Here is a 26,223-nt window from a genome sequence, read left to right as displayed (position 1 = left end):
TGGTGCCATATTAACACTCTGCCCTCAGGGGGTGCCGGCAGTAATGGGGAGCACAAGGTCGTGCAGATAGAGGATTCTGATGGAGGTGTGGTCAACCTGCTCTGGCAGGTAATGTGTGCTAATGTTAGAGCTCCCATGTCATTCATCCTTAAAAAGATACGAGCGACACCTCCGGGTCTAACCCCCCCTCACACTGACGAGCCTCACGACTACAGTAGGTAAATTCATCGGTTCAAAGGAAAAGCAGTGCTCTCCTTGGGGGTTGAGAGGTGTCGGGTGAACACGACAGGACCTGGGCTGGATGCTGTTTGACCACCATCAGATTAGCACCAGTGTGTGAGGTACGTGTTGCTGAGCGTCCGCTGACATCGCCTCCTTATGGAGCATCAGGAAGCAGTTTTGATGGAACATGTCCATCTTACCTTAGCTCATGATAATCTAAAGCCTGATTTATGCCGTTGCCGTGACGCCGTCGTGAACCCCTTCGGACTTCTCCGTCACTCCATTTCGCTGCGGTGCAATACCCCCCCAGAGCGCTGAATGGTTTTTCGTCGTCTCTAGTTGATTCTTTGTTTGGCTTCCGGCTTTTACGGTCACAGTGAACAATGGCGATGGCAATTTTGTGCCATCTGGCAATCCATGTAGTGTGATGACGAGGAATTGTAAAGGTGGTCATATTTACGGACTTCCTCAATGAGTCGCTCCTTGACCTGGTCCATGTTGATAATGTTCTGTGTACAACAACAAGATGTTTAAAAATGGCGGGGATGGCGCAGTCTGGAACCGGAAATGCGTTGCTACAAAGCAAACCAATCACAGCCTGTCATGGCACACATTCTGTGGCCTCAAATTATTTCTCTTTTGCACCACCTGGTGGTAGTTTAGTAGTGTAAGTTAAGCGTTTCTGAGTGGTTAGTTCAGATCATGTGACTCAGTCAGCCAGGAAAAGCTCTCCATGCGGTCAGACAGACAGCTTCTCTCCTCTTTTCTTCGCGTTTGTGCCTTGGAGACTCTTTGCTTGTAAGTTCATCACCTTTTAATGTTTTGGGGAAATTTGTATACTTATATATTGTTTGAAATTCATATGTTTAGTTTGTTAAAAATACTAAGCCAAGCTAAATGTAGCTTCTTGTCGTAGCAGGTGTACGTAAGCAATGTAAATTCATTTATGCTGTATATTTTTTGTAACTAAAGCTTTGTAAATTTGTGTTTATTTCAGTTTTACATAAAGAATGGAAAGAAGAGAAACTGTGTTCGACTTTCTCTGAATCCTTTCTGTTAGCTATCTGTCAGTGGTGCGTAGATGATACACGTATCAGGGACAGAATACAGCCCTCTCGGTCTCCGTTGGGTCTGCGTCGCCTCGACGCGTAGTTCCATTTTTTGGGAGGTGCAGGTCAGGCTACGGCGTGCGCTACGGAGAGACTCCCGCGTAGCTGCGTGCCCTACGGTCTAAGCTCTACATTGATTTAACGCAGAACCATAAACCAGGCTTAAGACAGTAACTTAGCTCTGACACACCTGATTCCAATTAATCGACCACCATCAGCTTACCACCAGTGTGGTAACGACCTCTTCATTCAAATCAGGTGTGTTTTAAATGAACAAGCAGAGCAGTTTAAGTGTTTTTTACCACTGGTCATCTCATGGTCTCTACTGAAGGCAGCGTTATAAAGAAAGGCTGGCAGAACGAACACACAAGCACCACCTCTGCAACACATGTGCCGCACAGCTGCCCATGGCCGTGTGACTGTGCTGCGATCACACTGAATAAAACTTGTATAAATATTAATAAGAGAACATACTAACATACTGCACTAAACATATCACGAGTCATTGAAGCAGCTCACACACAAACACCTCTGATGGGATGGAGTGTAAAATATGCTTTGTGGCTATTCAGGGATTAGTGAGAGATGATCCGAGCTGAGGATGATTCTGACAGAATTCATGTCAAAAGCAACAATCCAGGAGTCAAAAAATGTGTAATGCACAGCCTATTAGCAGCCACGGAAAAACAAATGTACACTATTATATTATGTTATTCAAATCTCTTGACCTGCTTAGATTTCCATTAATATTAATGTGTCAGCAGTAAAGCTAAAACGGGAACCTGGATGATAAGGTGAGAAATGGTTGTGACAAAAACAAGGCAGCACGACGGAGCATTGAGCTGACCCTCTGAGTGGTGTGAGAGGATGAGGAGGTTAACGCAGGAGGCCCCAGCTCCGGAGCCGAAGATGGTGATCCTCTCTGGGTCTCCGCCGAAGTGGCCGATGTTCTCGTTGAGCCAGCGCAGAGCCTGGATCTGGTCCAGCAGGCCGTAGTTGCCCTTCGCTGACTGGTCTCCCGTACTGAGGAAACCTATTTGGAGGAAAGAGAGGCGAGGGAGGGAGGAAGGTGATGGATTGTGTTCAGGGCAGGAAAAGGGGAGATATGGATATGGAAGGGAACAAATAAAAAGAGAAGTGCAGAAACGGGAAGAGAAAGGGAACAAAACAGAGAGACAAGCCATCGTCTGAGTTAAAGGGAAACCACACAGAGCAAACATGTAAAAGTTTGAGTGTTGAGCATTTTTCATCATAGCAAAACAAAATTCTCTCGGAGAGATAAAAGTGTCACTAATCTGAATAAATACACAACTGGATTACAGATGATGACACTATCCATACACTGCTCTCTTCTTCTTCTCCTTTTTTTGCACAAACTGCTCTACAAAACTCTTTAAATGTTTATTTTTCGATTTGTCACAAAGAACACAAAAAAACAGAAACTTTAAATCAAATGAACTTTTCGTAAATGTCACAGATCATCATGATAAAGACACACTGAAGCAGCTACTTGATAACGCTTCCTGAGGTCTTGATAAAACATCTGTGACATGCTCCGGTCGAAGTACTTACGAGGTAACGAGGTTCTACAGAGACCTGACCCCACCGCTCTCCACTACAGGGTGCACGTCTTTCAACCCCTACTGCTAGTTTACAAATCCCAGAACGGTTTAGGCCCTGAATACATCCGTGGGATGCTTAGAGAATATAAATCTAGTAGAACTCTTAGACGCATGGATTCAGGTCAGCTGCTCGAGACCAGAGACCAAACAGCCGCTCCAGGATTTTACGCAAATTCCAGAGTCTGGAATATATGCAAAGGGAAAGTCATTTTTACTGCAATATCTCTGCAATTTTTGAGCACTCAAAGAGGCCATACATATTGCAAAGATTTGTTTAAACAGAACAAAAAAGGTGAGAAAGAGAACAAGTCCCAGAGTTCTCAAGGCTGAACTACTTTATGCTGGTTCCATCCGGTTAGGAAACCTGCGTTTTACCAACCTGTGAAAGTATGAAGCCGCTGTCATCTGCTGTCAAAAATAAAAGCAGAAGACCGTGCAAAACAACTTTGTAATGTTTCGCATGAAAGTGGAGGTAAATTATTCTGTACACACGCAACATTGTGGTGGTACGGAAATAAAAACTTTAGAATAGAAACAGTCTCATTTTTTTTTTTTACCTTGTCTGCACTAGGAATGGGCGATATTTTACCGTTCACGATAAACCGTACAAAAAATTCCCCACGGTAAGAATTTGTCATCTCGCGATAAAAACGATAAATTCCCGTTGATGATGGTTTTGTGTAAAAGCCGGATTTATGGTTTTGCGTTAAATCGACTCACAACGTACGTGAAGGAAGGAAGGAAGGAAGGAAGGAAGGAAGGAAGGAAGGAAGGAAATGAGTCAGAAAGAAAGAAAGAAAGAAAGAAAGAAAGAAAGATAGATAGATAGATAGATAGATTTCCCGTTGATACGTGTTTGTGTAACAAACATGGCGGATCTGAGAGCGAGGAGTCATTCCAGTTTTGCAGTACAGGTGTACTAATTTATCCATCCATCCATTATCTTACCCGCTTTATCCCTTTCGGGGTCACGGGGGTCTGCTGGAGCCTATCCCAGCTCATTTTAGGTGAGAGGCAGGGGTTACACCCTGGACAGGTCACCAGTCCATCACAGGGCCACATATAGACACACAAACCATGCTCACAACCACACTCACTCTCACACCTACGGGCAATTTTAGAATCATCAATTAACCTCATATGCATGTTTTTGGACTGTGGGAGGAAGCCGGAGTAATTTAATTGTTTTTTATTAATTCAATTTAATTGGTGTAGTTTAGTATCATTTAGTATTCTTTTAGAGCAGTGATTTGGGGGCTCCAAAGACTGAATGTGGTGATAGATTTATAGTTACAAAGGTGGAGTTGAATTGGTATTTTTATTATCGTCATTTTTATCGTTATCGGGATAAATGCCAGAAATGATCGTGATACATTTTTTAGTCCGCCCATCTGCACACATATTAATGATTGATACCGCGTAGGTAAAAACCAAAGGCATATATACAGTATGTGCATTATTGCTATATTTAATATATATACATATATACACCTACATACGCATACACATACATACATACATATATACATACAAACCCAGTGATTTTTTTTTTTTTATAGAAACAGTCTCCTTTTTGCATTTAATAAAAAGAAATGTTGCCATTTTTGCATTTATTTGCTATTTTTCCACTTTTTTTGTTGCAGAAATACACACATAAATCCCTGCAAATCGCACTGCAAATTCAAGTATTTTTGATTACAAAAATCACAACAAAACTCCTGGAGGAACTAACTAAACATGGAGAAGCAGCATTTAGCTTTCAAGCTGCGAACAAACTGCCAGTGGAGAGTGGGGAGGTTTCTTTTCTCATGTGCACATGCATTTTTTCATTTAGTTATTTTATACGATTTTTGTATTTTATTGTGATTTATGCACACCATTTTAATGATTTCTTAATAGGATCTTCATGTAAAGCACATTGTGTAAGTTGTAAGTATTTCTGAACTAAATTAAATTTGAAAACTCGACAGATAGCATAAAATGAACAATCGGCTGAGCTGTTGTATCCACTGACTGTGCTGATGAGTGGGAAGAGCACTTTATTGTGTCTTTGAGCTTTTACACACACTCAGACAACAGATGAGTTCTGAAGGAATCGTGGGAATATCCGTCATCGCAGGTCCAAATCGACTTTCTCACCTCATACAGTGTGAGTGATGCGACAACCAGCATTCCACTGGTTTTGCAAAAGAAAAGTGCAAGATTTAAACTTCTGATTGTCCTACGACTGTCTGATTTATTACAATGCAACTTGAAACAATGCAATAATGGGACCCTGCACAATTCCTACAAAAAAGAAAGAAAAACCAAGCTTTAAAGGAGCATGAGGCTCCTTTTAAGAAATGAGACTCTCTAGCGCCACCCTTCGCCACGACGGCCGTCGGGGGTACTGCAGCCAACAGTGAAGCCGGCACGGGAGAACGGGGAGAACGCACATGCAGCGTTTTTTTTTTGCAGCACACAGCCTGTTCAAGGCAATGGAGAGATACGCTAGAGGGCTCATTCGTTTTGGTTTGGAACGCTTCATCTGACATTATTACTAGAAAACTTAAAACGTATACTAATTTTTTTCATAAATCCTGCCTCAAGCTCCTTTAAGAGAAGAATCAGATTGTGTGGAATTTTTTCCCCTTGTTAATTCATTAAAAACTGTTGCAAATAATGTTTATATCTGCAGCCTGCATCACACTGTATATACTGTATATATTAATATTTTTTGCATTAACTGCAACTTAAGTTGTTTTTTTCTCCCAAATCAAGATTAGAAACACATTCTCCTTCGCCAGTTATCTTCAAAAGCTTCCAATAAAAGTGTCTTCATTTTTACTTTTTGTTTATTTACTGTTCTGTTGACAAAACCTACATCCTGCCATATCAGGTTGTAGTCTACGACACAAAGCCATCGTACTGTCTGTGAACACCGTTCTTGATGTGTTGCCCAAAATTAAACAGATCCAAGTAGGCCTTTCTGAAGCTGGGGACTGACACATAAACCAGCTGTTGATATGCTGCCCTCATCTGGTCTGGAGTGGTGTTGTTACAGATTTTCACACTATAAGCAGAAACAAAGACTGGTTCGAGTAATCCAAACACAGACATGACTTGAGCGGTTGGTGGGATTTATTAAACAGTTAGTTCTTTAAGAGTATTTCCATCAATATGTGTAAAAAAATACACGTGAAGAAAAGGATCTGAAATAACTAAGAAATATAATCTGACTGGAAATGTGATTTTTTTTTTCTTCTGAACACGTCTCAAAGTCTCCCCTTACTGTTCATTTATCTCCACTAACGCTTCTGTTGTTAGCTGACATTTGCCTCTCATGATGAGACATTAATCTTGCTGTGATTAACTGCCTCTGAAAGGGACCTCTAATTAGAGCTTCATTAAAGACAGGTACACTTGGAGGGCTGGCCTGTAAGCTTTTACAGCAGAAGTCAAGCAGTTGTAAAATGCTAACTGTGAGGTTAGGATTTCAACTCAAACCTGTAGCGCAGTGTCTGCTATGAGTCCCACTCGACCCAAAATAAAGATTTCCCAATTCAGTGCAAATCTACTTCTCTGTACAGTGCAAAAAGTGGTTTGGGCGATTGCTGATAAGGGATTAGTGAGTCTTTATGGGCACAGGGTTCAGGGGACCTATGGAGGACTTGGACTTTATGGAGTTATGGAGTAAAAGTATACAAGACCTGGGTGTATCTGAGTTTATTCTGCCTAGAAAAGAGGAAAGGTGAGATTCAGCTTTCTGAAAAAAATGATATTCAAATGACAGAACTGGTGAAACAGGTAAAAATCCCAAAGTAACTTCATAGATAAGCTTTAGTAAGGAAATACACCCCTTTTACTGCATCAACAGCTCACAACAGAACAATAATATTAACACTCAGGCATCTTATTCTTAGGGATTAGGTGCCACCATGATTAAAAAAAAACAAAACTCTCTGAATAAAAATACTGCAGAACACATTTGTTTGGGAAAATAGAGAACTATAAATTCCATAATGTGGAACCACACAATTACGGGCTCGAACTATTTATGTCTGGTACTGAGCATGAACACTAGAGACCAGGGAAAACAAAGGAATTATACGGCACACGATGCAGGTTTAAATGGCAATTAAGATACTAATAAACACAAAATCTGCTGAAAAATGGAGCAAAAAATGAACTAACTAACATGGCAGCACACAAGGCAGCAGTAACAAGAACAAAATATATTAAAACATTACTTATTTAGCAATACCTAATGTACTAAAGCGTAACATAAATTAATATGACTGCTTTAATATTTTACCACATTGTTTTAACTTTGTGTTCACAACCCCATTCACTTAATTTGTCATTTAAAAAATCTGTAGATCTTATTCTGAAGTATTTTTTCTACTTTACCGACAATTCCTTTTAGAAACTGACGGCAGATGATTGATAAAATGTTTTCACGTCATGAAAACATTATTTAATCCATTAAAACTTCTCAGTTAGAAACTTTAAATTTGCATAAAAACAAATCAAAAGCCTGCAACTGCATGATTTGATGTATAGCAAGTGTGGACTTTTATTTCGGGTTGAATAACATAAAGCTAGATCACATAGTTTAAAGTTCTGTCTGATTTATACTTTCATAATCCTATACATACCTATTTACTCCGTCTTTTGGCGACTCTAGCATTTAAAAACATCTGCACCCCGCCACACACACACAGGGCTGTGGTGGTCTGGGTTTGTTTTAAAAAAAGGCCCATTTATGCTGCCTCACGTCACGTGCATAAATAGGCTGCCATCATTCTTCAATGGTTGCCTTGGTTGTTAAGTCAATTCATCCACGAGTGTGCAGCACAGATTTCAGAGTTGACTTCTGCATTTTGATGCCAGTTTCAAACACCGGTTGGTGGCGTAAACACGCGAATACGAAGTTGTTTGCAACCACCTCAAAACTCCAGAAGAAAAAGAAGAAGAAGCAGTTTCAGCAAATATGGCGACGGTGGAGGAGATCATGAAAATGCACGCTCTTAGAAAGATGCACAAAAACATGTAGCGCAGTAGACGGTGGGGGTCTGTTCGACCATTAAATACATTGCGGTATGTAGGCAGCGAATTCCCCTGATTCTTCTCTGGTTTGTTGTTCGTTGCTGGTCACATGTTAGCTATATTGCTCAACACTGCCCCCAAAGTATTCTGGCAGTATTGCTGCAATTTTTAGATCAAGGTTTGCAAGGGACCTGAAAACAGACCAAATTACGTATGTAAACGTCAAACTTCTGCGTCGAGCATAACAAGATGGATGGCCAGAAGATGGTGAGAAGACATTCACTAAATGTGTCAAAACGAGCTCTGGGTTTTTTCAGAGCACATAGGACCAACGATACACTGGTATAAATTATCCACAAAACTGGATTTTCTTCCTGTATTTACATTTGCTGCTCCCACATGTTCTCATGTGGTTTGAATTGATTTTGGTATACTCGAAAATCTTTTCATGTGTGAAAAAACTGTTGAAAAAGCTACAAATTCATAAATGTATCAAGTGAAGACCAGAGTAAACAAACTAAAGTATGAAAGCACATTCATTTATATGTTAAATGATATATTTGACTTACATCAGCTCCCTGTACCTCGGAGAATAGACTTTAAAATACTTTACTTTAGTTTATAAAGTCAGTGAATGGTTTAGGACCAAAATACATCAGAGACTTGTTGCTGCCATAGCAACCATCCAGACCTCTCAGGTCTCCTGGTTCAGGTCTTCTCTGTGTCCCCAGAATCAGAAACATGGACAAGCAGTATTGAGCTTCTATGCTCAACAGATCTGGAACAAACTCTGAACGCTGAAACCCTCAGATCCTTTAAATCAAGATTAACAACTCATTTGTTCACAGCTGCCTTTGTTTGATTTATGTAAACCATCTGAATTTAAACCATGTTAATTTCAGTACGACACTGTAACTCTAGCTTAAGTCTTTCATAATCTTTTTTCCTTTCTCTTTATTTTTCATGTTTTTTTATTATGTAAAGAATCTTGAATCGCCTTGTTTCTGCTAGACAAATAAACTTGCCTTGCCTTTCAACATCTGTATTTATTTTATTTTCATGCATTTCAACTCTATTTATTTCACTAAACTCTTTTAAGTTCTTTCCTTTTATTATATTTTATTGAAATTATATATTTTTATTGGCATTTTACACCTCTATTTACTTTCCCCAAATGTACAGTATTGATTTCTGCGTATCATCGAAACCAATTTCATGGCTCATCTCTGAGCATCTTCAGAAATAAAGAAAAGAATGACTAAATAAAACTACATGGACCAACACACATCAATAATCGCCTCATTCCAGTTCTGACTTTTGTGCTGCTCTTTAAACTCCACAAACACATGCAAATAAGCACCGTGTTTGGGTACATTAATTAAGCCCAACACAAACAAGAGGCAAATAAGCCGCCTAATGCCCCACTGTAATCACCGTGATATATTAAACATAACAGTTATGCTAATTAGGTCATTAATTAAGCTAATTAATCTAACACAAAGCAATATTTCTATGTCAGCATAGTGTTGTGGAGATAACGTTGCTAGTTTCTGGTGTGAGGTGTGATTTGCTCTTTGGGTATGGGATATAAAAACCTCACAAACATGACCGTATTGATGCTGGAACAGCAGCAAAGAGCCAGAAGACACCCAAAATGTTGTTTTGTCGTTTTTGCACAGTCACGCTGCGTTCGTCGGTGCCAGTACACGGCAACAGACCAGTGTAAAGAATAACAATTACGAAAACTATCAAAACAACAAATCTAGTTAAAAGCGCAGTGATGCAACATTAAAGAGCAGCTCTGCATGATTGGTCTTTAAAATGGCTTTGGCGAGGAATGGTGGTCGGAAGGGTGAGACGGAGGGAGGCGGGGAGAGCGAGGGAGATGGAGGGAAGGACAGTGGGTGTTCTGTGAGTCCCGGATAGAGGCACAGTGTTTCATCTGCCTCCAAGACACCAGGGGTTGGATCGTGAGCGCACACACACACACACACGCAGGCACGCACACACACACACACAAACACAGATCAAAGACTGACACTACAAAAAAGCCAGCCTCTCCTTCTCGCCGTCATCCTCTCTCTCTTCCCACATCCTCACGGACAGCCCGAACACACGTGAGCGCGTAAGAACACGGGGATCACATGACTACACACTCAAAGGTTTCAAACACGGGGATTATTACACAAGTATTTAAAACATGTTTTCCAAACAGAAGGGTTAGGGTTTGATCTTCACAAAAACAGTTTTCATGTTTTATAGGAACAAAACTTGTATCCGAAATAGTATGTTTTAACACAAGGCACATATTAACATTTGGGCTTAGTTTAAAGCGGACATTAGAGGCACTCTTCCAGACATTTACGTCTCATTTACAGCACTTCTACATTCCTCCAAACAGTTTGCATTTACTTTAGAAAGATAAAGAAAAATATCGCAGGGAATGTAACTTCCTGAAAATGACATTGTGTTGTCTTATGTGTCTTCTAATTAGTTGAATGTCTAGAAGGGTTTCATCAGGGCGAACGGGTGCCTCGAGGAAGCACACAACTCCTGCTGCTGGTCAGAAACTCAGAGCTCCAAACCGAGCTACTACAAAACTTTGAGAGATTACGTCATTTTCAACAATGACAAGGCCAGAAATCCAGCCGTTTTACGTTCGAGCCAGCACTGGATCTGGAATATGAAAGTTGTCAAACGGAGGAAATGCACCAACGAAGATTAAACTCCAATGTTTCTCCCTGTAAAAGCAATCCAACGAAAGCTGGAAATGTTTTTTGTTTAACCAGAAACACATTTCATCCTCGACAAAATGGAAATAATAACAGTATGCATGAAGCAGATACTGCTCACTCCTTAAGTCCTGAAATAACGTCTTTAACCAGTCATCAACCTGGTCACACCTTATTTATTTTGCACAGAAATACTACACCTTCTTTTTTTCATTTTAAGGCTATAATGACCTCTGGAGTAAGAACTAATAGTTTTAATACTTTAAATAGCTGCAAAATCATAGAAATAATGTAATGGACAGATCAGCTGTGCAGAGGATGTAAAAACATTAAACATACGTTCACACTGTTGGCAAAAACTACCCAAATCTGGTTTTCTTTTTCCATGTATTCAGTTTTTTGGTTTCTTTTTGGCTGTCTGGACAGCTCAAATTACATGAAATGACATGAAATCAGATTTTTTTCCCCCCATCAGACCTGGATCACTTTCATATTTAGTCCTAAATCGGAAACATATCTGATGTTTTCCGATGTGACTTCAGTCTAAACTGTCTGGTTCCATCTCATCAGTCTTTGACGCCACTGTTATACGCGTTGGCGGGATTTTTCGTTTTTTGTTGAAATTTCCTTAGACTTCTTCTCATTGTAATTAGTTTATGAATTTTTGGCTTCTGGTGCACAAAAGCAATCATACAGGTTCACTGCTGCTGCATGTTTACATCCGTATTCCCGGCGCACTGCGTTTGACGTTACTTCCTCTTACTGCACATGAGGATCACTGAAACAGAAGCCTGTTGATAGTGAAGTAAGATCCAACATACTATTGTGAAAAACCCTAAAAAAACCCCTCCAAAAATCAAATTGTCAGTCGGCAAATCATCAGAATTGGACATTAAGACAAAGTCAAACTGTTTCAGCTGTTTTAACATCCCTGCATTGAGCCATGAGGAGGTTTAACATGTTCAACACAGAGGAAATGTATAATTATTATAAGAACTGAGTGTGTGATTGATTATATAATAATAATAATACATTTTATTTCTAAGGCGCCTTTCTAGGCACTCAAGGTCGCCGTACACAACATGTTAAAATAATAGTAGAGCTTATATCCTCCCCGAATAAATCTGGAGCTGATTCCAGCTGTGTTCGGGCACAAGGCAGCGTACACCAGGGTCTAGTCCCCATAGTCCCTTGTACTGTACATAACAGGGACATCACAACCAAATTCTGTGATGGGTGTGAGGTTGAACCCAAGAATAGCACAGATCGAGCTCCGTGGAACAGTTCAATTTATTAGCCAAATATAAGGTTGTACAAGCCAAAGCTGAACATGGTAGTCCACACCCTGAAAATGCCAAAAATCAGTCTTCTTAAATGCAGAAACCTTCAGGCAGGGAATCCGAGCAACCAGGAACCAGACAAACGACGAGCAGGCAGGGTCAAAAGCAAAAAGACAAACCAGAGGAAACTGCTAGGAGGCTTTGCAAAGATCTAAGACAATCAGGCAAAGACTGAGTGGAAGGAGTGGGTATATACCTGGTGAGGGAGCACAGGTGAGGCCAGTTGCACTGATGAGGTGGGAGTGGTAGGCAGGTGATCAGGTGGGGAACATGACAGTTTCTCAGGTTCAACTAGTGGAAGTGGAGGTTGGACGTTGAAGCATCAACCATTAAAGGGGGAACACGCAGACCCCACCCAATTAATGGACACCAGGAACCTTCTAGGTGCAAGGCAACGATGCTAACAACCAAGCTACCATGCTACACAGCAGTAAGAACATTGACCATTGACCAGGGAATACAGAAACTCCCTTGAGAATTTGCTTTTAAGCATTTTCAGAATCGCCAAAAGGATCTTTCTTTTGGGTTTTTGTCTTTGTTGGGTTAACCCCCGTTATAGATTTACATGGATGCTCTTCCTGACACAACCGATTTATCTGAGATCCGCACTGGCACGATGACTGGCTGGCGGTCAATGAGGGGCTCAATGTCTTGCCTGGGGAAACTTTAGGCCGTGGTGAGTTTTGGGAATGATCTGGTGATCTTCTGGATGGAGGAGAACCAACTCTTGTGGACACTGTATTAGTTCATTTACTTTCAAATGCATTTGGACATATTTTTGCCCATTTCTGCAGAGACGTTCACACACACAGACCTGACACATAACAATCCAAAATGTGAAGGCATTCCTATCTTTCCACGTGTGATGAGCAACGAGTCTTCTGTGAATCTCACCTGCATTCACAAAGAAGCAACAGAGAACCTTTGATGTGAAATCGCAGAACCATGAGATTATACTCAGAGACATGCTTGCACAGGCTTGTTGTTGTGTGTGCACCTACATTTGCCATTATTATTTATGCTTATGGAAAGATTTATGAATCTGTCACGTTATGTAGGAGCCAGAGCTCCCAACACACAATATCCCCAGTGAATTCATTGGTAAAGGCTGACGTGGGTGTAAGCCCCCTCTGTGTGAGTGTGTGTGTGCTCTCAGCAGTGCAGTAATTATCTATCAGAGGAGTCTGGAGAATTTAACAGATGTGGGATGGCTTAATCGATTAGAATGATGTATATGGCACACATGCTCAACGTGAAGTCCTCACACACACACACACACACACACACACACACACACACACACACACACACACACACACACACACACACACACACACACACACACACACACACACACACACACACACACACACACACACTCTTAGCTGTCCATCATGTATGATGACGACGCTTGCTCCAGGGCAGGGAAGGGGGGCGGGGGGGTCAGCGCTGTTGTCGCTGATACCACTTGATGTGGCTGTGGAGGCCGATGCGTGAGCCGCACATCCTTCCACAGGTGGGGCAGGGGAACGCGGACGTTGGGGGAATGCCGGCTGTCCTCCGATGTCACTAGGCACGTCTCTCAGACCTTCTTTGATGATTGCTGTCATCTACTTGTGTGACTGCCCTGACGCAAGTATCTCTCCAAACTGAGCGATCACATGTCAGAGTTTCCAGCTGAGTGGGGCTTATGGCAGTGCGCTTCAGAAGGTCCTTGGTGTAGTCCTTGTAGCGTCTCTTTTGGCCACCAGCAGCACGCTTTGCGTCTTGTAATTGTCTGTAGAGGACTTGGCGGGGCAGGCGGTGTTCAGGCAGTCGAATTCTGTGACATATCCACCCACCCACAGTCCTCATCCTGTAGTCTGGTCTCACTGAGTGCTGCAATGTCGATATTGTACTTCGCAAGCTCCAGGGCCACAAGTGCTGCCTCTCGGATGTTTTGGCCAAGTCCAGCAGTGTACGGACATTCCACGACGCAATGTATAAATTACAGCAGATTTTCTTTGTTTTTCGACCGCAGAGGGGGGTGCTCCGACGATTGCGGTTTACCGTCTGGAGTGGGAGAAGCAGACAATTTTTGAACCACCTTTTCCAGGTCCTTCCCCATTCCAGGGGAGAGCAGTGTGGGGCTGCTCTGTCACAGTGGAAGCTACCAAGGTGGCACGCTGCTTCATCCCACAGTCACGACGATCACTCCACTGCCGCCTGTGCGCATGGTTTGACTAGACACTCCCAGCCAAATCCTTGGCCTGTGTCTGCTGCCATTCACATGTCGCCACAGGGCTTTTTGAGGGGATTGGGGCAGGCTGGGAGGGGGGAGGAGCAAGAAGCTTGCGCAGAGGTAGGGATTAAGGTGAGGGTGTGGGTGCGCAGTCCTCACTCCCACCATCTTCACTCCATCAGGTTGACCTCGAGTGGCATGAGAGACCCATGACGACCTTCGAACTGACTGGAGTTGCAGGGGACTGCCGGTGATCCGTTCTGTTGGACTCCGCCTGTGCCCCGAGTGCAGATTTAATTTTGGGGGTTTTCCTAGCCAGAGCACCCTCCTGGGTTTACACACTTGGCGATGGGCCAGTGGTATGTTGGTCGGGCCCACTGCTACCCGGCAATCCCCTTCCTTTTAGCCTGAGGCCGCAGGACCTCAGTTACCGTGTGCTGCCACGAGGAGGCAAGAGAGGGGTCTTGGTGAAGGAGAGGCTATGTACTGACCTCAGAAGACTTACTCACTCGGCTTCCTTTACCCAAAGTGGGTAGGTCAATGGCAGTGGCTAAGGGAGGGAAGTCACATGCATCCCTACATGCAACGTCTCACTAGCATGCTGCACAAGACGCATCACTCCACCCTGCGGGCAGAGCACGCACGCACGCACGCACGCACGCACGCACGCACGCACGCACGCACGCACGCACGCACGCACACACGCACACACACACACACACACACACTTCAGACTACTTCCTCCAAACGTCCAAATGTGATGCAGGTTGTTTGTTGTGTAGTATTGTAACTGTAGCAGCGTAGCTTACAGTTTTACATTGCTGCTGATGAAGCTAAACCTCGTTCTCATCCCGCAGTGGTTTCTAAATGTTACGTGAGCTGCCAAGGGTCATGCTGAAGGACAGAAGCGAGGAAAAGGAGGATTTGGAAGAAGCAGAAAAGGCGAAATAAGAAGCATTCCTCTTTTCTTCATCAAGCTTTTAAAGAGGTTTTTTCCGCTCACAAACACCATTTTGGCTTAGACACAGCCGATGGCCTTGGGTAATTCGCCCCGCTCCTCTTTCTTTCCCTTTGTGCTGTTTTCCTCTCTTTAAATCCACCATTTCTATTGCCAGGCTGTGGCAACCAAATAATCTATGAATTTATTCACGTTTTACGCCCTCAAACCTCAGATCTTTGTGTGTAAATTGCACGGACCTTCTTGCGGAGAACTAGAATATCTGCCAACCAGCAGGGCTGCATCAATGCTACATCAGTGTCTCTCCAGGAACTAATGTGCAAGAATGACAGAGATAAAAAATATAATGCCACTCTGCTAAAGAAATATGCAATATATAACAAAATGAAAACGCCCCCTCTTTAGGTTGCGGAGCTGCACAACTACTGTACAGTGGGTTCCCATACAAGGTAGAAACATCCTGTATCACTGAACGAACCGCTGATGGATGGATCACCAAGGACCCCACCAAACCTCAAAACTGCAAACAGTTCAATCTGAACAGCTCTGTAAAAAGTCTAAACCAGGAAAACCTCACCCAAAGGACCTGGAAGCTTCTGTCGGTCGTAGAAAATGTGAAATGTGATCACAATCACCCCTCTGTTCCTGAGTTGAATATGATCTCTAAGTGATGTTCACATAAAGAACAATAATGACAATAACTTGAGAAACCGTTGTAACTATTGTTCAAACTGGGTCCAACCATAACTAGGGGACTGATAATATTCCTGGGATCACTTTCAGAGCAGTTGTTCTTCACTCTTGTTCTATTTAATGGTTGCTAGAATATTAACAAACTGATATTTGAATGTATAAAAGAACAACAGCTTTGGTAGCAAGTCCTCAAAGTCAATTTTGAAGTTGTAGCTGGAGGGAAAAGCACATGCTCTGCATCACAGATCATAGTGGTCAGCAGTGCATTATCATCTTTTTAAATATAAATTCTTTGTCGGAACTGTCCTTAAAATGTTATTATGAAGTTGACTTTTTAAATATACATTCTCATCTCTGGAGAATATTCCTGTTTAATTTCTATGAACTTGTGTCTTCATTTACATACAGTATGAAATCCGCCATGGAGGGGAACCCTGCTCCACAACGTCCACCGTAGCCTAACGTGCATCTCGCCAGAAATGTTACTACGTTTCAGGTTGACGGTTCTTTCCTTGTCTGTATTCCCTTCTTCTCTGTATTCTTCTTTTCAAGCCAGGTTAAAAGTACGACATACTTGTCAGTATAGTTCATAGTCAATGTTTCTTCAACTTGAAGAATTTTATCCAATTTGCACCTAAGACATGTTCACTGTAATGAGATTTCTTTTGTCAGGATTCATTAGAAACATGATACGATAGGATATTTAAGATTAGCATTAGAATATCTTGCCAAAGTGGGTAGGAGGTGGGGATTTAATGATCTAACCTGTCTTTTCCTACTGTTTACTCTTCACAAAAGATAATTTTGCTAAGTAAAACAGGTTTTTTGCAAAACTGTTGAAGCAAACACACTAAATATGCAAGCGATGCCTTTTTGTAGCCGCTAAATTATTGTTTGTTGCAAGTTATGTATTGCTATCGTCACATTTATCAGGAATAAAGTGATTTTATTACAAGTCCAATACTCGCTTGTTTTTTAACTCTCTGTTCCTCTGGTTTTCCTTTTTGATGGACGCTCCTTCATTCTTGTCCATCTCTCCGGACCCTCATGGTACGATCTTCCCATCTTCCTGAGATGGGGCTGGAGCCGAGGCTGCTAGCCTCTGAAGTCCTGACGCTGGTGAAAGAGAAACCAGGCCAGCTCCCAGCAGAGTAAGACCATATGCACACGCAGTGTTTCTCAGAACCTCAATCTGCCCATGAATGTTTACGATTGTGTGTTGTGCGTGTTTCTGTGTATTTAGCATGAGTAGGCTTGATTGCTCTCACTTTAGCGACTGCCCCGTCCAAATCTCTCAGAAGGATGCATAAACACACACAGTCACGCATATAAACAGACAGGAGGAGTCCCATAGAAACAAACACAGTGAGGGGATGCTAGATTATTGACTCTTAACTGTGTTTTAGTGTATCCCCAGGGAGCAAAAAAAGAAACATTGGTATCTATTTCTCTCTTCTTTAACCTGAGTCGTTATAGAGTGGCAGTGAGTGTCTATTGATCAGGTTTGCTGCCCTGTGAACACTTTTACAGCCCGAAGGAACAATGGTTACTCTTTGTGATCGCACCCTCCCATCATGAGCCTTGTCATGCGTGTGCGGGCTCAGAACTGAAAAGCCCTTCAGCTCCTCGCCTTCTTTATTTGTGTTCCAACATGTCTTCCTTGGCTCAACTCTGTCCATCAACTCTTGTTTATCTGTCATTCGGCTCCCTTGGGTGTTACTGGCCCAGGGGTGTTCTCTGCAGTCAGATGGGTAATGGCGGGTGAAATAGGGGTGCCACAGGCCAGATCGGACATGATGTATGGTGTAATGTCGCGGCTGTGTGGAAAGTTCCTGTACAGGAGACAGCGTAATTGTTTCCCATCATTTTCATCTTGGACTCAACCTTTTCCTGTGACACTCATCTGTGCTCTAAGGCTCTTTATCTTACCTTTATATCTGAAATATACTTACTCTGAAAATCTGATTACATCAGGGTGTTACATTGTTTTCTTTCTAACCCAAAACCTGCCCAGGATTTACTCTGCCTCTCATCCCATGACAGTTGGGATTGGCACCAGTGTCCCCAAGACCCCCGAAGATCTGTGTTCACGTCGCGAACAGATTAGTCACTGTGATTACATATAAAGTCAAGTCGTAGTTTAAGGAGAGGACATTTGGACCTTCAGTGTAAAAAGGGAACGTTTATTAAGTCAAAGAACAGGACAGCAGCAGAAAACTCTGAAGTTTACTTCTGAGACGATAAATTCCCTTCCAACAAGCCAGATATCTATAGCAATGATGGATAAAACTGACGATGAAATTCGCAGCTGGTATTTGGACGACCGCTGTGTCCAAATGTGAAAATATATCAATGCCTTTAAATCTGACATTTTTCCTGGACTTAATTCACAGACTATAATTACACCACACATCTGTAACTCTCATGGTCCAGGGTGTATGCCACAAAGAAAACAAAACCAGTAGGTCAAAGGACTTGTCTCTAGACTAAAGGACAGTCAAAGGACAGGTCTGGTGAAGTGTACAAGACCGTTTCTGCAGGATTTCTTTTGTTTAATAATAGCAACATCCATCATGTCTCAGATTAAAGATTTGTGTGCTTGGTAAATTTTTGAGGCAAGAACAATGGACGTTACCTACAAGGAAAGGTTGTAGGATCGTTCTAAAGGGAAGTCAAACATAAAGTGGATTTCTTCGATATGACTGACACATTTTTCAAATTCAGAAATCCAAATTACATTTGATTCTGACAAACCTGAAAAGGTCTGAAGACATTCTCTCAATCTGTCATCCTTTCAACCCACAAGATGCCAACTTTCCTTGACTTATTTGTTACGAACTACATAAGTTTCAGTTTTTTTATTCAGTGAGTTCAGCTTAGTATTGATTAAATCTGCAGGCTGTGGAAAAGCAAAAGCATCAGACTTACCATTTTCACAAGATTTCTTTTTAAACTCAGTTGCGTAAAAACTTAAATCGCAGTTAGTCGACTGCAGGTGATAAATTGATAATGACTAGCTATATAGTATTTACATGCAGCAGTATTTAATGTATTAGTAATTCCCACAGTTTACACAACTTGAAGTCAAGCTAAAATTATTTGGCTATAAAAGGATAAAAACTCTGTTCATGTCGTGAATAACATTAGACTTCTACAGCTGTGAATTAAATGGACTCTACTTGCTTCAATTTTTTAGTTTTACAATTTGAAGTAATGATTAAAAACTGGTTAAAATCCAAGCAACAGGCTGAGATGTCATGAATTTTAATCTGCAGAATACAGGTGAAGCTTTACAATCGCTGGATCCTACATTTTCAGTAATTCCTAATAAGCCATTTCATAAGCTCCTCATTTGCTGATAAACACCCAGGGTGAATTGTCAATTGAAGTAACACTTCCATCCCAACCTGAAATTTCTGATAAAAACACAGTCACTTGTTGTGAAGCTTTCAAATGCTCATCAATTTCCATCAGTCAAAAGTACAACGATACTGAGCAGGGAGGAAGGGGGGCAAAAAAGATCTAATGAATCCCCAAATTGTAGTCTATGCCTGAACAAGCATCAGCACCAGCTGTGCAGAGGCTGGGATTCACCAACTGAAACAAGCAGACGGCTACATAAATAGCTAAATATTCATTATTAGTCTGGATGGGTACGTGAATCTTCATGGATATGTGTCTTCCAGCATATTTTTGCACTCATCAGCATACAAGCCTCCTATTATCATTGCTACTTTGGAGCATGCTTATCAAATTATGCATGTATGCATGCATACACACTGTCTTCCCTTCTTGTTTTTCTTCTTCTGTGGCTGCAAACTGAAAAAACGATTGTTGTGTCTGCGTGTCTCTGGAGCTAAAAGTACACCCCTGCCATTTCACTACGAGCTGGCAACCATATGCAGCTTCAAACAGAGCCCACGCTGGGATGGCCTAGATACTGTACCGGCGTCACACATAGCACTCAGTCTGGATGGCACTGCATCCAGCCAGGTTTGGCTGAGCTTGGGTTTTGTTCAGCTGGCACAGATGGGCCCGTTTTTGGAATCTTTTCATTGGACCGTTTGTTATTATTCATGAAAACATCCAAACATTTCCCATTTTACAACCGTGTGACATAAATGCAATAATGGATTATGGTGCTGTGCTGGTTAACATGTTCCTCTCTGAAGCGGCTCTGGCAGTAGCTGTTTTTTTTTCTCCATACCTTTCGAAGCATTAAACATTCAGACTGAATAGGAAATCCAGAAACCAAGGGACGATAAGCCAATGCTCTCATAGTGCCATCCTGGATAAATAGGGAGGGTTGTGCCTGGAGTGGCATCCCAAGTTAAAAGCTTTGCTAAAACAATATTTAGAAATGTGATGGCAAACTATGTAGTTGTCAATATCCTGCCAGGGACATGTTACCAGAATTACCCAGTCTACCTTCTAGTGGACGGGTGACATACTCTATCCACTATGCTACAATTACCCTATGGTGACTTCCAAAATTATAAAAAAAAAAAAACAGAAGAAGAAGAAGACTGACTTGTTTAGTGATGTTAGCTCAAATTACAAGTTAATCTTTTTCATTTTTGCACATCTTATTTTACACAGGCATCACCCAAGTAAAATTAGTGGAAGTTAAAAGATGGGAAGAATAAGTTGGCAAAGCTAGTCTTTTAATTCAAAGTTTGAAAAGAATTAAAAGTATAACCCCCATCATTCAGACCAGCCAGCAATGCCACCCCTCCAAAGCTGAGGAACAGACAGCCCTCTCAACCCCAGGTGATTCTTTTTTGTTTTGATGTGACAGCATCTTATTAATCATTTACTATTAACGTAAAGAGAAGTTTAGGTATAATAGTAAAACATGTTCAAGCAAAGCTCTCCTACCTGTCTGATTTAGCTACAGTTTTTAGCTTCTCTTGGTCTTTGAAGTTTTATAACATCGGGCCTGATCACTGATGTGTTCATTGATGTACTTTCACAGCTGTTTGATTACAAAAAGGACGTAGATTCTGCTGTGTTTGAGTATTCTTTTGTGTATTCAGTCCTTGCATCCCCCCATCCTCCCCAAAAAAACAAGAAAGGTGAAAAAGAAAACCTGATTTCTCAGTGGTGAGCCTGCGGCAAATTCACTGACCTCGAAAACATCATTCTACCGAGGCCTGATGGGCCGCTCACCAATCAGAGCCAATCAAGGTGAAAAAGACTAATTCTGTTCACTGGATGATCAGTCCGCCTTTCTCCGGGAGAAAGAAGAAAATAAATGTCTATTTTGATGGAGTACTTCAGATTTTATTCTGACATGGTGATTAGGGGGAGAAAGTGTTTCATCTTTCTTTCAAGTGTCTCTGGACCAAACAGCCCACAGCTGTTCACTTTGGTCTTGCAGATGTTCATTCACCACTAACTGAAAACGATGGTGTTTTTCAGGTAGCTTTTTCAACCAGCTGAACGTGTTAACCAACCGTTTGTATGGACAGGCCATAAATCACTCTTTTATGTATTACTTGGAATAAAGATTGAGAGATGTCAGCTCATAGAAACGTCTCAAAAATCTGCTCCTTTTGAAAAAGTGTTTGGAATTACCCGTTAGCTGCTAACGTCTATTTCAACTCACCGTGGGACTGCCTGAGATGTGAGTTCAGCAGCTGCAAAAGGAAACCTCATGGAGGCAACTGAGACACGCTCAGGTGTACACTTTAACCACGATTCAATTAAAATCAGGGCTTATTCGTAGGATGGGGGCGTGGCTAACACAAATAATAATTGAAAAAGAATAAAAGTGCACTTCCAAAAAGTCATTATTAACGATTTTAGCTAAGAAACTAAAACATTTTTCTTAATGTTTAGAAATTTGTTTGTTCTGCTTTTGCGTATGTTCATGAATGTCTTTCACAATAAAAGCCCTGCTTTACCGAAGGATTTTTAACATACAGGTAATTCAAGGAGATTCAAGTTTATATGCTTCAGTCAGGAGACGCTTTTACATCTAGGATGGTCCATTGTTAGGACAACTGGCCACAAAAATGACAAACCAGGGCTTTGCAAGAAGCAAAACCCGGTCAAAAAAGGCTCATCCCGATGTTCATCCATCCCCGTTTTGAAAACTAGACCTGTCTGACGGCATATAAATCCTGCTGATGTACGGATAATACATCCAATCTGAAAACGCTTAGGATTGAGTGTTTATGCCCACAAGATATGCATCCCACAGTTCAGAGTAGGGAAGTGCACTTAATTTGCTATCAGAAAGGCTAAAAGTTAGCTCTCCGATCATCAATATAAGATTTTGTAGAAAAATGAAGGCAACTTGAAAGTGAAAGTGGCACAGGCGGCGTGATTTGATGATATTTATGCTTTTAACATCAAAGTTCCTGAATGATTTTTGTCGTTGCTGAAGCAAAACAATGACAACCGTGAGCACGTCGCACGTCGAGTCAGAACTTTTTTACTTCATCTCTACCTGCTCCCCAGCTTTGTTTCCACCGGCAGGATTACACCTACACGAGGAGTGAATCTTACTGACAAAACGCCAACGTTCCACCACTCGTCACTCAGGTGACAACGCTTATTAAATGTTCCCGTTGCGCATTCACCCACCGTGTAATTTCTTCCACGGCAACTCTTTTACCGTGGCCGCTGCAGCCTTGTTACGTCTCTGCAGAAAGATCCACACAGATTCACTATATGACTGCAATCAGAAGTCCAACACTAACGAAGAACATAGGATCTGGTTGCCACGGTGAATCTCGGCATCTCGCTGCATTGACGATGTCTCTTACAAGCTGCTGTTAATGTTTTTAAATCACAGCCAAAATACTTGATACTTGATTTACCTACAGTCTAAAACCTGGATTTTAAACCAAAAACTATGTTTTTCATCTCAGGGTTTTTCAATTTTGAGTATTTCATATTTTACCTCAGAGTTTGTTGAAAAGGGCACCGAGATGAGTGATGTTTTTCACCTTCATGGCAGTGTAATTAAACTCTAAAATAATATGACAGAACAGGTTTCTGTCGACAGTGACAATGGCAGTTATGACAAATGTTCTCAATATTGGAGAGTTATTCTCAGATAAGGCAGCGTCACATGAAAAGTGGCGCTGACATGAGCCTCTGAGTGTCTGAGACACAAAGCAGCTCTGAGTTTTTATCTCCGGCGTGTAAAGGAACTCATCTGACTCCTGCCTGGCACACGTGTGTGAAGGACGGCTCTACAAAACTGTCTGAATGTCTCATCCTTCACACAAACACCTCCACACACACCCATCCTTCCACCCTGCAGAGAATTCAATTACTTTGACCTTCCACTTGCATGTACTTCGGGTAAACAATTAGGATAAATAATGTTGTGGAAAAATGGTGCTCTGCCAGTCCTGGCGCGCGTGTGTGTTTGCCTGGTTTACAGACAAACACACAACGTTTCAACAAAGCAGTCGCTCAGTTTTCATGCTATTCTGTCACCAACTTGAACACATTTTTCGTTTCAAAATTTGTTGGAGCATCGTATTGTTTCAAAGTTAGAAAAAGGGGAAACCATAAAGAGTCACATTCTTTAAAATGAAAGGATACTATTCCAGTTTAATTCACCTGGCCAAATAATCTTTACCCATCATTGCAAATCAGACAGTTATTTCTTTCCCCAATCCTTCAGCAGGGAGCAGGACCAGTTTCCAGCCCACCTGAATAAATCAAACAACAGTTCGGTTCTTACTCTCCTACAGTCTTTTATTGTTGTGCCTTGTGAAAAACGATGAGTCACACCGTTTCCTTTCTATAGAGAAACTGAGCTTGGTTCTGCAGTTTTCCTTTATTCCTCTCATTGTTAGCGGACACGTGGGTTCCATGCTCTCACTGGAAGGCCTCGACTTCGTCTGAGCCAGTTACCGTTTCTTTTTTCTCCCCAAACATCACGGTTGAGAAGCTTTGTTCCACTGGAAATTTGAGTTGACAATCAATCTATTGATTAAGCAACATCAACCTTTTAATGTAGCTGTTAATAATATATTAAAGCTGCAGTGCAGCTCATTTAATTTATGTATGTAGAATGCACCAGTAACACTGCATGTGCTAGACTGTCTTATTCAGATTAAATCCATTGACCTCAGATGTTTTTTATATCTACCAAAGTATCAGAAAAGGCTGAACAGTCTATACACACACACACACACACACACACACACACACACACACACACACACACACACACACACACACACACACACACACACACACACACACACACACACACACACACACACACACACACACACACACACACACACACACACACACACACACACACACACACACACACACACATATACACACTGTGAGAAAGTGAGCAACCCCTCCCCTTCTCACCATCACCGGACTTGTTTTAATATGTGTGGCAGAGTGGAGGATTGGGCGTGGTCTGCTGGGGAGCAGCACACAGGTGTGCCTGGTTCTGCTGATTAAGGCACACCTGTGTCCAATCAACGTCCCCAGCCTGCCAGGGTTTATAAACAGCAGCTGCATACCAGAGGAGGCTGCTGAATGGAGGAAGCTTGTTGCGAGGCTATGCCCCATGTGCCATTTTTGAAGACTATTGTTTTTGCCTTCCCCTGTATGTCTTTGTGCTTTTTTATAATAAAAAGCCTTATTTTTTGGCATTCTACACTCTGCAAGGTTTTTTTTACACCTCATCACCCAGCTCCAGTTTTGCCTTGTCCCCTTTTACGTGGGGAGGCCGCTCTGGTTCCTCACATTTGGTGTCAGGAGTGGGATCTTTGGCGCCACCTGAAAACTGGAGAGAAGAGGTGTGAAGCGACGCCGTGGGTTTGGCGGAGTCTGGGAGACCCGGTGACCAGAAGGAATCTGGGAGACCCGGTGACCAGCAGGAGTCTGGGAGACCCGGTGACCAGCAGGAGTCTGGGAGACCCGGTGACCAGCAGGAGTCTGGGAGACCCGGTGACCAGCAGGAGTCTGGGAGACCCGGTGACCAGCAGGAGTCTGGGAGACCCGGTGACCAGCAGGAGTCTGGGAGACCCGGTGACCAGCAGGAGTCTGGGAGACCCGGTGACCAGGATGCAGCTTGTAACCGGGAGGGAGCGTCCTCGGATACCGGGAGGGAGCGTCCTCGGATACCGGGGGGAAGTGTCCTCGGATACCGGGAGGAAGTGTCCTCGGATACCGGGAGGAAGTGTCCTCGGATACCGGGAGGGAGCGTCCTCGGATACCGGGAGGAAGTGTCCTCGGATACCGGGAGGAAGTGTCCTCGGATACCGGGAGGAAGCGTCCTCGGATACCGGGAGGAAGCGACCTCGGATACCGGGAGGAAGCGACCTCGGATACCGGGAGGAAGCGACCTCGGATACCGGGAGGAAGCGACCTCGGATACCGGGAGGAAGCGACCTCGGATACCGGGAGGAAGCGACCTCGGATACCGGGAGGAAGCGACCTCGGATACCGGGAGGAAGCGTCCTCGGCAACTGGGAGGAAGCGGCCGGCAACCGGAGGAAATGGCCGTTTTCCGGTCTCGCAACGGGGTTGGCGAGACTCCAGAGGGGGAGGGAAGTGTGAGAAAGTGAGCAACCCCTCCCCTTCTCACCATCACCGGACTTGTTTTAATATGTGTGGCAGAGTGGAGGATTGGGCGTGGTCTGCTGGGGAGCAGCACACAGGTGTGCCTGGTTCTGCTGATTAAGGCACACCTGTGTCCAATCAACGTCCCCAGCCTGCCAGGGTTTATAAACAGCAGCTGCATACCAGAGGAGGCTGCTGAATGGAGGAAGCTTGTTGCGAGGCTATGCCCCATGTGCCATTTTTGAAGACTATTGTTTTTGCCTTCCCCTGTATGTCTTTGTGCTTTTTTATAATAAAAAGCCTTATTTTTTGGCATTCTACACTCTGCAAGGTTTTTTTTACACCTCATCACCCAGCTCCAGTTTTGCCTTGTCCCCTTTTACGTGGGGAGGCCGCTCTGGTTCCTCACACACACACATATATATATACAGTATATTTATATATATATATATACACACCGGTATATATGTGTGTGTGTGTGTGTGTGTGTGTGTGTGTGTGTGTGTGTAGACTGTGTGTGCGCTAGAGAAGATCCTTCAGACCTCTTCAGGAGATCCTTCCTGCCCACAGCAATAAACCTCTACAATAACTCCCTGAAGAGACCCAAATATCGCAACAATTAATTTTCCTTCAGGTATTAGTAAAGTATTTTTGAATTGGAATGACTTGTATTGCTGCTGAAAGTGGCAGTTCATCATGTCGTCATGTTGTCCATCTGTCTTCAGGCTCCTGTTTGTCAT

The 26,223-nt window shown here is 42.6% G+C and overlaps 1 protein-coding gene across 2 annotated transcripts in view; it reads right to left on the bottom strand.

Moving 5' to 3' along the window:
- Window positions 1-26,223, bottom strand: part of nlgn2a (neuroligin 2a) — a 289,734-nt gene that overhangs the window by 16,969 nt on the left and 246,542 nt on the right. For both annotated transcript variants that reach the window (XM_061710704.1, XM_061710705.1), the window contains one exon: window positions 2,179-2,364. In XM_061710704.1, coding sequence (XP_061566688.1) covers window positions 2,179-2,364 — 186 coding nt within the window. The remainder of the gene's footprint in view (window positions 1-2,178; window positions 2,365-26,223) is intronic.

Source organism: Cololabis saira, chromosome 20 (assembly GCF_033807715.1).
Source record: "Cololabis saira isolate AMF1-May2022 chromosome 20, fColSai1.1, whole genome shotgun sequence".
Lineage (NCBI taxonomy): Eukaryota > Metazoa > Chordata > Actinopteri > Beloniformes > Belonidae > Cololabis > Cololabis saira.
The sequence above is the reverse complement of the archived record's forward strand: the minus strand, read 5'-3'. Positions and strand labels throughout refer to the sequence as shown.